Source organism: Miniopterus natalensis, chromosome 6 (genome assembly GCF_054644295.1).
Source record: "Miniopterus natalensis isolate mMinNat1 chromosome 6, mMinNat1.hap1, whole genome shotgun sequence".
Taxonomy (NCBI): Eukaryota; Metazoa; Chordata; class Mammalia; order Chiroptera; family Miniopteridae; genus Miniopterus; species Miniopterus natalensis.
The window spans coordinates 71,041,779-71,059,155 of record NC_142086.1 but is presented as its reverse complement, the minus strand read 5'-3'; the positions used below and the strand labels follow the sequence as shown (position 1 = coordinate 71,059,155).

Here is a 17,377-nt window from a genome sequence, read left to right as displayed (position 1 = left end):
AATTAAGACATCCTTTCTTCCATAGGGCTGGAAAGGATGTCTTAATTCTTATTTTTTATTTCACCTATAAAATAATCAAATGTCAAAACCAATACTTCAGATATACTTTAAATAGCTAAAGAACCTAATGTTTTATTTATTTTGTTTTACTTACAGAATTCACTTTTAATTTTATGGCAAAAATTATACTGTGGAGAATATTTATGATTGCCATTGGCTAAAGGTGATCACTTCTTTCCTCTTCAACTCCTCCGAAACCCGTCTCAGAATTCCAGGTTACTCTTTGCTGTGATTTAATTTCACTGTGTTAAGATTTTATTTTATTTTTTTGTTTAAAATATTGCAGATGTCCCTTTTTCTCCCCGTTGACCCGTTCCCCCCCCCCCCGCCCGTTCCTTCCCCCTCCCCAGTCCCTCTCCCCACCATTGTCCGTGTCCTTGGGTTGTGCATATATGCATATAAATTCTTTGGTTACTCTCTCCCCCCCCACCCGCCCCCCTCCATCCCTTTGACATTCATCATCCTGACCCATGCTTCCATGTCATTGACTCTATTCTGTTCATCAGTTTACTAAGTTCTTTTATCTGAGGAACTTTCAATAGTTTTATCTTCTGCTTTGTTTCACCAGACAAAAAAACTAGAACCTTCTGGGTTTACTCCTATTTTATGCTGGTTGTGTGAATTTCCTCTTCTGCACTGACTGAAGATTTTACCAGATAAAAAGTAATTTTGAGTATTTTCCTGGGTCTTAAAAATATCGTCTCTTCAGTTGTAGATTTAACTTTTCTTCTTGCAAACTCTTGGTTGCGTTGTCACCTTTCTCCATGCGCACGACCCCTGCTGAACCAGCCAAGCTCAGATTCCTGAAGATTTACACCAGTGTTGCTTCTTCCCAAGGTAACAGTTTCTGTCTTCTGGTTCACGGCTCTAACTTCAAGTGTTTTCCCTGGAAGCTCTTTACAGTATTCTTTTTGTCTTTCTTTACCTGGATCTTTTCTGTTGACATAAGCAACTGAGACGCTAGTTCTTTATCAGTTGAGTATGCGACTGGGATACAGGGACATTCCCTGACTCAGCTTTTCTTGAAAATTAAGCTCAGATTTCTTTACATTCATCTCTGCACATAATCTGTTTGACTAGGTAAATGTTTAGATTCTTGAATTTGTTTTTTGGGGTTTTTAGGGTAGGTCTTGTTCTTTGACTAACTCTACCTTGCATGTTCTTTGGCCACACATCTTCAGTTTCAGGGGAGTTTGTTTTCAATTTCTATTCACAAGGGTTACAAGAGGAATTTTCTTGGCTGAGATATCCTAGTCCATCACTATTTTTGTTCATCAAATCAAACATTTCTTCAAGTCCATTACAGTCAACTTCCAAACAGCATGCCTTTGTTTGGATTCTGCCTTGTTTGGGTTCTAAGAGGTCTTTGATTGCGTTTTTCGTTTTTCATGATGATTTCAATAAAGTATTAATAACTGTTGGCTTCAGGTTTTCTTTCGGTGTTATTTTAAAAAGTTTTATACAGCCTTCTACATTTTTTTGATTGAAAAATGTGTACACTCTGTGTGTTCTAATATTTTTGTTACTTTTTCTTGATTAGTATTTTTCACATCTTTGAATTACAGATATTTTAGGTTTTTCTTGTAATTTCTCTGATGTATCTAAATCCTTAGTAAGGATTCCGTGTGAATAAGTTTTCAGAATTTGGAATCGCCATAAGTAATTGTAATGTCTTTCAGATCTACTGGATGTACCTTAGAAATTTTCTTAACTTTCATCATACCTGTAAGATTTTCTGTAGATTCGCATCTCTGTTCCAGGGTTGTTATGAGGTTCCTGACACCTGTCAAGTCTTCTACTTGATCTCCCTTTTCTTTAGGTGTTTTGTCTGTTAGTGCCTGTTGGGTTGAGTATTTTCCACACGAGTTCTCAGAAGCTTCGTGATTAACTGTCAGTTGGTTGACTCACAATTGTCCATGGGACCTGCCCCAAGTTTCTTGTTGACTATCTTCTCTCTGGGTCCACAGTTGCTGTTGGGTCTTACTGGTTCTGCCTTTTCCTAGTGTCCTAAGCAATCTCTTGATACCTGTGAAGTTTTCATTTTGAATGCATGTCCACTTGGGAGATAAGGGTTCTGGTTGCTTTCCCTCTCTAGTTGCGCTGCTTGCTTCGGTGTTTTTATAAGCCCTTTGATGCCAGTCAGATCTTTCACAGAGTCTGCACTGTCCTCAGTGACCCCTGCAGTCCCCTGAGGGTTCTTAGCTTTTCCACTGGTTCTGGATTCTGCTTTCAAATGTTCCTAAACTTTCCGTGGACATTATCGTTTATTTGCCCCTCTGGTTCTTTTGGTGTTTACAGGAGCTCCCTGATAGCTGCAGGTTTCCATGGGTCCTGGTTTTATTTTAGGTGTCCTCAGCACTCCTGTGAGGATTCTCAGGAGTTTTTGTTGGCTCTGGTTTCTGCTTTGCATGCTTCTAAGCTTTCTGTGGAAATTACCACCGTTTGTTACTGTTTCTTTGTGTACATGTGGGAGCACTCTGATACCTGCCAAGCCTTCCATAGTTCTGCCTTTCCTTCCGGTGTTTTCAGCAGTCTCTTGAGGAGTCTTAGAGTTTCTGCTTTGGAGTGCTCCTAAGCTTTTTGTGGATACCTACTCTTATTTTAATAAATATCTGTAATCTAGTTGTTATTAATGCTATAATTTAATTCCTGAAATTTATAATACTGCATTTGAGTTCTGGCAATTCTTTATTATTATTTCATTATTCCTAGCACATAATGTTAAATATCATTATATCTAGCATGCTCTGAAAATGTGGTAGCAATTTACATTTTAGCCTTTCTTCCAAAGAACAAAATAAAAATATGTGCACAGCTTTAGATACATTCTTGGTAGCTGCTGTGGGGGTGACACTTTTGTTATCATGATGATTATAAACAATAACAACTATACTTCATAGAATGCTTACATATACCAGACGCTGTGCTAGGTATTTACATATATTATCTCATTTAAAATTCACAAAAGGGGGACTAAGGATCATTTATCCCATTTGACAGATGAGAAAAGTGTAGCTCAGAGGGGTTGAGTCACGTGCCCAAAGTTACATGGCTGATAAGTGGAAGGTCCAGGAGGCAAATCCAGTCTGTCTGACTCCAGAGCTGGTTCTCTTAACCACTGAACTTCTCAACATGCGGTTTCACCTCACAGAATATCTCATCATCGGGGCTATGGCTGTAGCTACATAGCATCACATCAACATCACTTTTTTAAAAAAATATATCTTTATTGATTTCAGAGAGGGGAAAAGAGAGAGAGATGGAAACATCAATGATGAGAGAGTCATTGATCAGCTGCCTCCTTCACACCCCCCAACTGGGAATTGAGCCCACAACCGAGGCACGTGCCCCGACCAGGATCGAACCTAGATCTCCTGGATCTTGGGTCGATGCTCAGCCGCTGAGCCACGCCCGGCCGGGTGCTTTCTATTTTTTTCACAGGCAAAATAAGGCAGCTATTATTTGTTCTTTGCTGTTTTAAGAAAATATTATTGCCTAGCCAGGCGTGGCTCAGCGGTTGAGCGTCGGCCTAGGATCCAGGTGATCAGGGTTTGATTCCCGGTCAGGGCACATGCCCGGGTTGCGGGCTCGATCCCCAGTCGGGGGCGTGCAGGAGGCAGTCGATCAATGACTCTCTCATCATTGATGTTTCTATCTCTCTCTCTCCCTCTCCTTTCCTCTCTCTGAAATCAATAAAGATATATTTAAAAAAGAAAAAATTATTAAATGTACTATAGAATCTGAGCCAGGAATCTTTAATAACTCAAAAAATTATTTGTGGGAATGCAGAAATGTCTCATTGATAAAACCTGAAGTGGTCAAAAACAACTCAGATATTGTTTTTTTCCATTTTATTCAGTCAATTCCTTAAGCAACAAATGTGCCTCTTTCCTGGTCTGACTTTATTAATTTTAAAAATTGAAAAAACAGTTCTTTAAAATAGCTGGTGAATCTTGTCCAATATTTTAAAAAAAGAAAAGAAACAGAATGGTGTTTTTATATTCAGCATAAAAATGAGAACCATAGACTCTAACATTAGAACCAAACACCCAGTGCCAGCCAATACTGAAGCAAGGACAAAAATAGCTTCCTAAATGAAGATTCTGCTTGTGATTCTTGGGGTAGAGTATGACCGTTTGTTAAGACTTCATACAGTCTGACACATTGGTTTAGAGTTGGGCTGCCTGGGTGAATCTCTGGACATTACACTTACTAGTTATGTGACCATAAGCAAGTTGCTTAACTTCTCCAACCCTATTTTCTCATCTGTAAACTGGGCAGAGTACCTACCTCAAATGAAGTATTAATTTCAATGAATATTAAGGTACTGTACAGAAAGCATTTAACACTATGCCTGGGACATAAAAATGTATTTCAAGTGCCAGTATACACATAATGGTTGACACTGGGCTCTTGGTGTGATATTTAAATAAACTTGTGGGAATTCAAAAACTTTTCCAAATCATGGGCATTAATGATTTGAATTAAGAGCGGAAACACTTTTAGGAAAAACAAAAATTAACTTTAAAAAACTGTCAACTGGTCTTATTGACTGGTTTTGGTTGAGGTGATACACTTGGGTAAAAGCCTGGGTAGAAAAAGAGAAATTGGGTTTGGGCAGGCAAAGAAGGGCTAATAGTGGAGCTCTAAATACAATGGAAACGGTTAAGAGTGTGGACATCTTGAGGGACCAGCATAGTGGGAGAAAAGTAAGGAGAGCTGGTGTAGGAGCCTGGGATACTGGATCTTGAAACTTCATAGAGAAGCTGTGAGTGATGACAAGGGGGAAGCAGTGGCCTCAGAAGTGGGTCCTGGAGAACGGACACCAGGGCTGCGGGAGCAGAGGAGGGAGGGTACAGGCTGCTGGGGGAGTGCAGCTTAAGGAGGTAGAGGGGGCAAATGCACTGGCCCAATGCACACTGAAACCCACCTCGGATATGGTGGAACCGAGTCTGATATAAAGGCTTTTATATAAACATTTCTGATTTTTAACCTGAAGAAGAGATAGCCAAGGGAAAATAACTGTGATTAAATATTTAAAAGGCAAACTTATAGAAATGGAATTAATTTTATTTTACAGGGCTCCAGAAGATAAAACTTAAAGGTTAAAAAAACCTCCAAGTACATCAATTAATTATCCCATCCATCCAGCCTGCCATTCTCCTTTAACTCACACCCAACTGACTTAAGGTCGTTTATAAAAAGGGCACACAAAAAATACCCCCAAAAAGTAAATGAAGAAACCAAGGCAAAGGGGGAAAGAGGAGTTGGAAAAATAAGGCTATACCTTAGTTCTGAGCTTTTTAGCAGGAAATACAAAAAAAGAAACAGATCAGTTAAAAGATTCAGTGTTTGTAAATAAAAACCAGACAAGCTGCTTGAGAGAAGCACAACTCTTCCTGGCACTGAGATCTGGAAGAAGCTTGTCCTGGGAGCTCTCATAAAGAAGACACTGTCATGTCAAGCATAACATATTCAACCATCTTTTCACTAAATATGTTCCATGGGGCTTCTAAAAATGAGATCCTCAGTACAGGCCAATGGCATAAAAGTGTAGCTCACTACACTTCTTCAAGGGGTCTGAGTAATATAGTATTGGAACTCAACTCCTGATGCTTTGGTCCAATCCCAAAACAGGTTATACGCTAAAGGAATGAGTAACTACATAACTTTCAAATTATTCTCCTAAAATGTTATTTCTCTTAGACCTTTTAAAAGCCTTTTTTTCCTTTTATAAATTATAAAAATATACTTAAAACACACATTGACCCTAAAGATTCCTACAAAAAAAACCCAGGATAAACAAATGCACTCAAGTCTCAGGACACAAAATCAATATACAACAATCAATTGCATTTCTATATATTAATAACTATCAGAAAGAGAAATTAAGAAAACAATCCCATTTATAATTACATCAAAAATAATAAAATATGTAGGAATAAATTTAACCAAAAAATGGAAGACCTGTACATTTGAAAGTTACTAAGAGAGTCAATCTTAAAAGTTTCTCATCACAAGAAAAAAAAATTTTTTTTTGGTAACTGTGTGGTGATGGATGTTAACTAGACAATGTGGTGATCACTTCACAATATATACAAAATCAAATCATTATGTTGTACACCTAAAACTAATGCATAGTTATATGTCAATTATATCTCAACTGAAAAAAAAAAAAAAAAAGCACATCCCAAGAAGCACTGGGCAGTATAGATTCTGGGACTGGGTTGTCAAGGCTCATGACCCCAGATTTACTGCTTATCAGGGCTGTGATTCCAGTTGAACTGCCTGCCCTCTCTCTGACTCAATTTCTTCTTCTGAAAAGGAAACTAAAAGCAGTATATCAGAGGGTAAAGCTCTTTGAGCCTGGCACTCAGTAAAGGTTACATATAAGGTGGCTGGCATTGTCACTGCAAATGGATTTGGGAGAGACGAAGGGTCAAAGCTTTGAGGCCACGGAAAAGTTTTCTGCATTGATCTTCGAGGAGCCCCTAAGTTTCAGAATGTGTCAGAAGCAGGCCTTTAACAGTCATCAAAAGCCTTACATGTACATAGCCTCGATTTAGCAGTTATGTTCCCAACTGGAAATCTATCCCATGGAAATCATCAGGTCCTATGCAAGGATCTGATTGCAAGGAAACCTGTGGAGGCACTGCCATAATGGTGAGGTACTGAAAACTAAATTATCCCAGGCTTTTGTTTCTATGCAATTTTATCACACGTGTAGCTTTATGTAACCACCACAACAATCAAGATACAAAACTGTTCCATCACCACAGAGCTTCCTCCCGCTGCCCTGCATCGCCTTAGAGCTGCATCTACCTTCTCCCTCTCCTTCGTCCCTAACCCCTGACAACTGCTCTCCATCTCTACATTTTATTTCAAGAATTAATAGTCTAGCACATTGTAAATATTAATCTCTATGAGATTACATTCTAGCACTTAATGCTAGACATGTGGACTGTCTTGGCTTACAAACTCTAGTTTATTTTTTTCCTGTAGAAGTAAACATTATTTGTCACTAGTTTAATGAATGAGCTCTCTGGTACAGTCCCAGTTGACTTGAGAACAAGAAAATATACTTTAGGTAGAGGTTTTATTGCTTCTGAAGTGAATCATTTTAAATGCTATTTTGGTGATAATATTCCCCAAATAGAGATAAGCTTATAGCCACTTGCCTTACTTCCACAGATTTCTAATGTGTTTACCAATTTAAAAATTTAATATGAACACTGTTTTACAGTGGAAAAGTATCAGAAGGTAGCTTTCAATAACCCATAACATCTGGAAACATCTGAGAAGTTGAATTGCTCTAAACTGTTTTGAAACTGTCTACTTTAGAAATCACTACAGTTAAAAAATTATGTACAGTGCATGGTAAGCATATGATCCATTGGGTCACAAATGGCCAGGAGTGATGTCCAACAGCTCAAGTCAAGTTGTAGGGAAAGGTTAGCTTTAGAGTAAAGCAGGCAGAATGAAAAATGACTTTGTGTCTCCCCACTTGCCCCACAGACCTCTCCTTTCTCCTAGACCTTCCCAAACAGGAATTCTATACTCATTTAACAAACAATAACTCCCCCATTTTCCCCTCCCCCAGTCCCTGGCAACCACCATTCTCATTTCTGTCTCAATGAACTTGCCTATTTTAGGTACCTCCAATAAGTGGGAGCACACACTTTTGACCTTTTGTGTCTGGCTTATTTCACTTAGTATAATATTTTCAAGGTTCATCCATGTTGTAGCATGTGCAAGAAAGTCACTCCTTTTTAAGGATAAATAATATTCCATTATCTGTGTATATATATTTGTTTATCTAGTCATCTGTTATCCATTCATCTTTTTGTCCACCTTTTTGCTACTGTGAATAGTGCTATGAACATTGTTGTACAAGTAAATATATTATACATTTTCATAAATCCATCCTCATGTATTCTTGTTGTACAAATAAACTTTTAGAGCACTTTCTGATTTAGAGGTCAAAAAGAAATCAATAATAACGTACATTTTAAAGAGTCCAATATTTTATTATCAGCATTAATATTTGTTCATGCTGAAGATTCAGGAATAAAACAATGGACAAAAATCTGGAATGTAAGCAACACTATGTAGGTATATCATAAATATATAGGAATGTTTTGCAAATTATTGGACTAAAAATATAAAAGATGAAACTACATCAATTATTGTACTTAGTCTTTCTGTATATACTTGTAGTATTAAACAAACAGCAAGGGCTTATACTTTAAGATTCTGCCTTTCTCTTTAGCAAAGAATACATGCTTACCCTTGATTAACCAGAATTAGTTTCAAAGGTAAAACTTCTTGAAGGTAGGCATGGCAGTTAGTGCTTTAGACCTATGCTCTTGCTGAGCTGGCTGCTTGATGATCGCTCGCGTTCTTTAGTAATTTCCAGCTCAATTTTGGCTTTGATTTTCTCCCAGTCTATTTGGAGCTGCAGTAGAAGAAAAGAGGAAACGTGCTTATATAGTAAAGATACTTTTGTTCAATCCGAAGAAACCAAGAAAAAACAAACATAGAATGCATAACTTCTAAAACATTAGAGTAGAAGGGCATAAAAGAAAAGTTAAGAAAAAATAATGCTCAAAAAAAATAATGATAATAACTTTAAGAATAATACCAAGCATAACAATAACCACAATAAAAAGCAAACACTCTCACTGTGATTCAAAAGACCAAAATCTTGTTGCAGCTATTTATAAAAGGCACAGCTAAACGGTGCCTTGGAGCCTTAGGGTTCCGCACAGGTGCCTCGGGAAACGGGTGAATGTGGGTTGCTCTCCGCCAAGCCTGTTGCAAACGGGCAGCTCTTCGCCGCTCACATAGGAGGTTTCCATTAGAGGCCTACCTGTGAGGAAAGACAGGGCAGCATCTGCTTCCCTGAGCATACTCTGCAAAAACGGCTCCTCTGCAACAACTCTTAAAATAATATAAAGTCATAGTGGTTAAAACAATAATGTCAAGATATTAGAGGAAGTAGTGGGAAAGCAAGGCTGGGACACATATAAAAAGAATCATTGAAAAGTGAAAATATTTTTTCTGTTTCCTTCCCTTTGATTCCTGATGTAGCATCTCTGCCCTGCCCTCATTATATTTGGTATCAGGAATGGATTCTGCCCCAAGTTCTATGAACAATTTCTTTAAGAAAAAGCATTCTTCTGTTTTAAAAAGTTTGGAGATCACTAATTAAGGGATGTGTCCTCAGGCAAGACATGGGAAAAATTGGGTCCTAGGCTAAACTAACTCTGATTTACTATGAAATAAACACAAACTCCTAAGACTGAGCCAAAAGTAAATAGGTTTTCACCGCCATGTAGGGGAACTGGGTGGAATAAGTAGTAATATACTATGCTGAAGTACTGTTTGCTGCTTGAACAGATTTACCTTAAGTAACCAAGAGATTAATTTAACCTTAACAGGAATTCATGCCTCCTTTATTTCATGCTGGAAGTTGATGGAATTAAGTACTTGGTTCTTTTTTTATTCCAGTACCCTTTGTCCAAATTTCTGTGAATTAATTTGTGGATATTTTTGGTCAACTTTTAAAAAGATAATAATTTCATACACTTTTTCTAATAGAAGATGAATGTCTGTACTAAGTTGCAGGGAACAGCTCATTGTATGGCAGGACAAATGTTAGATTATTTGAAGCACCAATTTTTCAATCAGGCCAGAACTTTATATTTTTTTAAATGGCAAAACATTTGTTTCTATGTCTAACAAACCATTTGCAAAGAGAAAGATAAACTTGATGAATGCTTTGGCCTTCTTCCAGACTTAAATTGACTTATATATGTTTCTCAAATCAATCACAATAAAATCATATATTGATGGTACTCTGAATGACTGTTGCTCTGTTACACCAGAAGTCCATCAAGTAAATTGATGACATCTATATTAGTTACTTGTTATAACACAAATGAGGGTGTCAGTTGATAGGCGCCCTACTGAAAATAAATGTTTCACTTTCACTTCAGTATTTATTCAGTTATAGAACAGTGTTCTGATCATTTAGTCCTTGGAATAGAGTATTTTTAATAGTGAGTTTTATATAAGGACGTACTCATGACAGCTGTCAAGTGGCTTCTACACTAAAACACATCCTTCTCTTTGCAGGGAGTGTCGACACTATTTGACACCTCTTATTCTAGTTCCTAGTCAATTCTTATTCACACAGAAGTAATTTCAAAATCGCACCAGGTGGCTCTCCACCCTCCCTCTCTCTCAGCTGGAAGTCAGCTTCCAGCAACACAGGGGATGCAGGCCCATCAGGCACAAGTTCACTTCATTTCCTTCCTTGTGCTCCCAAACGGAATATATATGTTTTTTCATGTATTCAAATTCAAAGGATACCAATTTGTATCTTCTCATGTTCCTTATGCAGATTAATGAAATGCTGCTCACAAAGTGTTGGTTGCTTGGGTTTTTGCTCTTTTTTCCTTTCTCCTAGCATATAATGTTTTAAACATTTTCAGGTTCTTCTACCTTTCTTCTTTCACAGAGTATGATTCAGTAGATTGAATATATTCCTCAAGTGGATTTTATTTGCCAGGTTTCAAATTATTTTACAAAAACTACTGAACACCATTGTAAACCAGGTACAATGACTCTAATGGGGTTCTTAGAAGACAGTACATCTTATATGAATCCCAAATTTCCACATTTTAAACTAGAAATGCCCAAAAAACATTTCCAGGCTCATAGATATGAATGTATGTCAAACTTTTGACTCCTAAATATATCTAAACTTTCATATTTCGCATTGTGAACACACTAGAATTCAATATATCTAGTATAAATTTCTCAAATTAAAAAAATATATATTTTTGTATTCAGCTCTTAGATCTGAAATAAGGAATTTATATAATCACAGTTTTGGCTACAATAGATAAATAGTGGGGATTTTTTAAGTCAAAGATAATTTTCATCTTAAAATACTACTTTATAATTTCTAGTTAAGTTCCAAATTACACTTATGAAGAAGAAAAGTAGAAAACTGGAACACAGTGCCATAGGAAGTCAAAGTAATCTATATAGTTTCAGGATGAAAAGAAAGCAAACTACCTAAAACAGCCATGTTGTTCTGATTATCCCACTTTAAACATTTCCACTACTGTTGTGACTGGAGTATTGCACTTTGGTAATAGTTGAATACATATATAATGAGAAAGAAGATCAAAATGTTGAGTTTTTGCTATCTAAAATAGAATTTCCTTGAAGGTAAGAACTATACTATCTATGTTCTCAAAAGCACCAAAAGTGAAAATACTGAAAGGAAATATTGATGATGTTGATGAAGAAACATAGTAGTATTAACCTGCTTTAAAATTATATAATAAAGTAAATTTAAGGTGGGTGCTCATTTTTAATCAGCTCTGCTCTAGGCACTGGGGCAAACTCTCTTGTTCTGCCTCTCCTTGTGGGCTAATATGTACTGGAATGACTCTTCTAATTGGAGTTATAAAATATGAGATTCTGGAATTTCAGAGGCAAAGGTTTACCAGTACTTCTTTGGTCTTAGGCACTGAAATTCACTTGGGCTAGGCACCTCTAGAGGTGCAACCTAGCTCCCTAGAATTCTACAGGGTGACAGAGTATCCATTTTCTGGGCAGTGCCTCTGTGCTTACACAATTCCCCTGGAGCAGAAGGGGCAGCTGATGAAAGACAAAATTCAGAAGTCAGAAGCCTTTATCCCAGACATTCCTATTGTTTATCTAAAATATTAATTAGCACCCAGCCTTAACACAAATTGGATATTACAAAAACAGATTGGAGTTAATCAAAACATAGCTGTAAGATTTTTAAAAATTAGTAATATAATTATATAGTCAAAATAAGACCACAACATCATAAGGCAAACAGCAATTATTTTAGATTAAGGTATGGGTTATTCAAATTCTGTCTCATTAAGATGAATATTATATATAATTATAAAACACATACATTATTATAAAATATTGTATAATACTTACACCTTCTGCATACTGCAAGTATCGTTTATTAGTTTCCTGTTTACCAAATGTCTCCAAAAACTTTTGACGGTAGGCAAGAACTGTATCAACATGTGTTTTGTATTTAACAGCCAGTTCAAGCGCCCTGTAATGAGAATAAAACAGATTATCAACACTGCTGTATTGGCCTCTACGGGAAGTATAGTTCTGCGGTGAGAGGATGGGACAAAGGGTCTACGTTGTCCCTTCCACTCATCCCTCAGTATGGAGCGTCATTCCCTACCTCAGCCATCTTGCAAATTTCTACTTATACTTCAAGGTCCAGATCAAGCATGAGCTCTTCTCCCTGACCAGCTCCCCTTGTAGAAATAAATGACCATTATCTTACCTGTGCTCTATAACATCTTACGCATACTGTTATTACAGCACTACTTATAGTGTATTATAAGTCTGTTTGATTCACTAACCTAGATATTTATTGAAGGAAGATTTTGCTTTCATTTCTTTTTGGTGAGCACAACAGAGTATATGTGTGGTAAATGTTGACTGAAAAATTCATTGACATCACAGTAAAATGTAAGTAAATGGAAGTGGTTCAACTATCTTGACCATTTTTGTAAGTCTATAATGAATTTTTTTCTGTTTAATATTCAACTAAATACTGATATCCTTATTCTACTAATACAGCACATTTAAAATATTATGAAAATAAAATTTGAGAATAAGTTTGGCAAAACGCCTTTGCCATTTGATTCTTAGAAAAATTTAATAGCCATTTAAATTTTATAATCTAATTAATATCTACATAACTAAGTTATTTAAAAGGTAATATTTAAATAGCTGACAAGAAGTAAATGAATTGCTGAAATCAGTAGTATAATACCAAAGACATAAAATCTATATATTGATAATATAGTGGGAAATGAAAATATTAATCCTCAGTTCCAGGCTGGTTTTTGTATGCAGGTTCTGGACAGCATCTCAGCCCATGATCCTATGCATAGCTTACATTAGCTGAGTCAGGAACCATCCAGTAGAGTGTAGCTCTCCTATACTGTTCTTGGTATCCTGTTTTAAAGTACGGGAAACAGCCATCATAATAGTCAAAGTACACTGTTCCTCAAGGTTTCTCGCTTTCTAATATGACTTGTAACTTCTGAATTGGCCAATCATGATTTCTTAGAGCCAACTATTATAAATCTGTTGTTTTCCATAAGACTGACTACTAACTAGATTTTTTTGCAACATGTGACTCTTTAGTAGGAGAATCTGTTTCATTCTTAGCATGCTTTGGTTTGACCTAAGCTAAATAATCGCTTTAAGATTTTAGATATATTGTGTATATTAATTGATAATTGATAGACAATTGAGAAATTAGACTTAATATGAAAAAATTATGAATTTAAGTCACATTAATACAAATGATAATGCCAAAATTCAGCACAACGATTTCTTAATAAAAATATATTGGCATAAACCATATTGCTAAATTCAAGGGTATTTGCTACCCATCACAAACTCCTCACAAAGTTCCTTTATTCCTCTGTGACTAAGTCAGAGAAAAAGAGGGTACACAGGAAAGAATGTAGAGGTACTGGAATAGAGAGAAACAAAAGTGGGAGAGGAGAGAAGGCAAGAAACAGTTCCCAGCGGACCAAGAGAGGGGGAGCGTCTCTGCCTTCGGCTCTCCAACCCTCTCCCACACCATCCCCCTGTATGTCCCTAAGGCTCTCTGATTCAGTGGTGTGTACGTGAGTGGAAACTCTGGTGAACCACCCCTTTGTCACTTTAGAAGTTCCATTTCCCATTCTTTCTTTACGATTGTACACGATGAGGGAAAGAGTTCTTGACTGCACACAACCAGAAGTGTTCTAAGTGGGGAATATACATCAGCATCCACGCTGGGTGGGGCTTTTCAAACATTCCGAAGAAATACTTTGTTATGGAACATCAGTACATGTAATTATGTACAAAGGATAGAATATGATGTCTAATCCTGCATTTAGATACTAGATACTAAGCATTATCTATCATTATAGCCATTACTGTTGTTATAAAATATGTATTAATTTATCGGATTAAAAAGCAGTGGCTAAAGATAAACATTCAAATGATATGTGCTATTTTAAATGTTCTCTAAGAGTACACACTGGGTAAAAAATGTCTCCTTACCACATTTAGAAGGTAATTCATTCCAAATTATATAAGGGTTATGGGAACAGTATGTCTCTAGCAAATGGTTATTTGGCAACCAAACAAATGTGACATTAGATTATGGGGCTGGAATAAATCCATGTATCTTCTCTGATTTTATAGAAGGAAGTTATATAAAAAGATAACTCCAAAATATGATTTTTTTTGCATAACTTGAATGAAGCAAAATCACTTTATATAACTGGTAGAAGTAGATAAATTATTTTTATTAATATTTAACATAGAGAATCAATATATATACCTGGAGTTTTTAGTTTCTATATCTCTGAACTTCAGTTTTTTAGAACAGACCACCACCAAATGTCCAAAGTGAATGTCAAGTAGATAACTTGCTTACCTACAACTCTTCCAAGGACTGCATTTTATTAGGTTGCAGGCAATTTTCAAATTCAAGTAGGAATGACAGAAGCACAAACCAGCAAGACTATGCTTCTCAAATGGAATCACACATTATAATATGTTCCCTTCTAAAGGTTTTAAACAAATATAGAAGTTCAGGGATCTTAAGAGCAATCTATTTATCATCCAATCTATTCTTTGGATTATGCTGTTATAAACTGATTCTTATACTGGATCCAAATACATATCCCTACTCCTACCTTTTTATCTTTAGCCATACCATTTTTTTTAAATTTTTTTTTTTATCCTCACTTGAGGATATTTTTTCCATTGCTTTTCAGAGAGAGTGGGAGAGAGAGAGGAAAGGAGGGAAGGAGGGAGGGAGAGAGAAAGAAACACCAATGTGAGAGAGACTTACTTGACTGGTTGCCTCCCACACGTGCCCTGACCAGGAACGGGGAGCGAACCTAAAACCCAGGTATGTGCCCTTGACTGGGTTTCAAACCCATGGCCCTTTGGTGCGAGGGCCGGCGCTCTAACCACTTAGGCACACCATCCAGGGCTTAGCCATACCATTTAGAATAAAAAATTATCATCACAGAACTTGTTTGATTTTGTTCACTGCTGTATTCCCAGAGCTTAAAACTTAGCACATGAGAGAAACTCAATAAATATTTTTAAATGAATAATAGCTACCACTTATTTTAGCTTACTATATGTCAGCAGTATGCTAAGAAATTTTTACAATTTTAATCCTGACAATAAACACAAGGTTTATTATCACCATTTTCAACATAAGGAAACTACAATTTACAGAGCCTCAGTAACCTGTCCAAGATCACAGAGCTACACATGCAGAACCAGAAGTCAAATCAGGGTCTGATTCCAAAGCCCCCACTCTTCACCACTGCATTTGCCCGTTTCCTATTCAACAGTCTTTTTGAGCAAGTACACTTAAAATGACCAGATACTTCACCAAAAGATAGATTGTTTGTTTTTTAAAGCAGTGTCCTCTGGGAAGAGGTAAGTTTTACTTAAGTCAAGGAGGTACAAGAAATGTTCAGAGGGCATCATATACATTATATACATTATAAGCCATCAATAGAAGCCATCAGAGGCAAATATCCTCATCGTCCTGCTAGGATACTGACGCACTATTATGTATCCACACTTAATGTTTGTAGAGGAGCACTAGGAAATGATTAAGGTTATTGCACAGAGAATAAGCGCATGAGTATTAAGACCTACTATGTATGTGTAACATAAAACATTTGTCCTTAAATAAGTGTATAGTTATAATCTGAAAGGGGAAAGACGATGTAAAAATCTGCAAAGATAAACAATGAAAGAGATAAACAGCAATCCAATAAAAAAATCTTAGTGGTACCAAGAGCACATATCTAATTGCTTGATGATACTAAGAAAATTCAAGTCCTCTTTGATATTAGAAGTCTAAGTTCAAATCCTAGATCTGCCACCAAGTTATGAGTAAGCCTCAGCTACTTCATTAGTAAAATGCTGTGATAACCAATCAGATGATATATGGAAAGTGTTTAACACAATTCCTGGCATATCATAAGCACTCAATAAACACAGGCTTCACTGTTGCTTTTTTACTGTCTTGTACTTTTATTTTATTTTTAATTAAATCCCTTACTTTAATTAAATGAGATATCTCGGTGTGGTTTTTATTTGCATTTCCCTAGTAACTAGTGATGCTGAGCATCTTTTCATACACCTGTTGGCCATCTGTATGTCTTCCTTGGAAAAGTGTCTATTCAGGTCCTCTGCCCATTTTTTCAATCACATTGTTATCTGTTGTTGAGTTGTATGAATTCTTTATATATTTTGGATATTAGCCCCTTATTGGAGGTATCATTTACAAATAGCTTCTCCCATTTGGTTGGCTGCCTTTTTGTTTTGTTTTCTTTTTGATGGTTTCTTTTGCTGTGCAGAAGCTTTTTAGTTTGATGTAGACTCATTTGTTTATTTTTGCTTTTGTTTCCCTTGCCTTGGAGGTCAAGTTCACAAAAACACCTCTGAGACCAATATCCGTAAGCTTAGTGCCTATGTTTTCTTCTATGTATTTCATTGTCTCAGGTCTTACATTCCAAGTCTTTAATCCATTTTGAGTTAATGTTTGTGTATGGTATAAGACAGTAGTCTAGTTTCATTTGAATTACTATTATTAATGATAATAAAACAGAATTCCTAACTAGGTTATAAGGTTTTTAAGCTAAAGATTTTTCAAAAGTTTTTAAAAAATACTGTACAGTGTTCAGAATGCTATACAAATAGTAGTTTCTAACACTTATCAATATTAATATTTTCTCAAAAATACTGGTTGAAAGAATGCTTTAAACATTATTCTTTCCTATTTCTCATGTAATTCATAGCTTGGTAATGGTATACACAATTTTTATTAATTACTTAATAAAGAGTTTTAAAAACAGTAGTTATACTGTCTCTTTCCAAATTAGTTTTTTAAAATTTATGAATTAAGAATAAATTGAGGAGAAAGACAATAACTTATTCATGTTTGTAGAACCAAAAATATTTTTCATGATTCTTTGTGCAGTTAAACAATGACAACAAATTTGTCTAAATAAAGGACCTAAAAAGAATGGCTGAATTGTATGAATAGTAAATAGATTGTTAGTACATAAATTAAATAAAGAGACTATGTCAATGACAAAATTAATTGTCTGCCATTCTTGTTACTTCTATTCAAGGGAAAGGTAGAGATAGGATGTCTATAAAAATTCTAATCTAAGGGGACTGTAATTAAAAG

General features: G+C 36.0%; 1 protein-coding gene across 1 annotated transcript in view; it reads right to left on the bottom strand.

Annotated features, from left to right (window-relative positions):
• Positions 1–8,066: 8,066 nt before the first annotated feature.
• Positions 8,067–17,377, bottom strand: part of IFT80 (intraflagellar transport 80) — a 71,121-nt gene continuing 61,810 nt past the window's right edge. Inside the window, exons 17-18 of the mRNA XM_016215728.2 lie at positions 12,055–12,178; positions 8,067–8,515 (exon numbers count right to left, since the gene is read on the bottom strand). Of these exons, the coding sequence (XP_016071214.2) occupies positions 8,405–8,515; positions 12,055–12,178 (235 nt within the window). The 3' untranslated portion in view covers positions 8,067–8,404. The remainder of the gene's footprint in view (positions 8,516–12,054; positions 12,179–17,377) is intronic.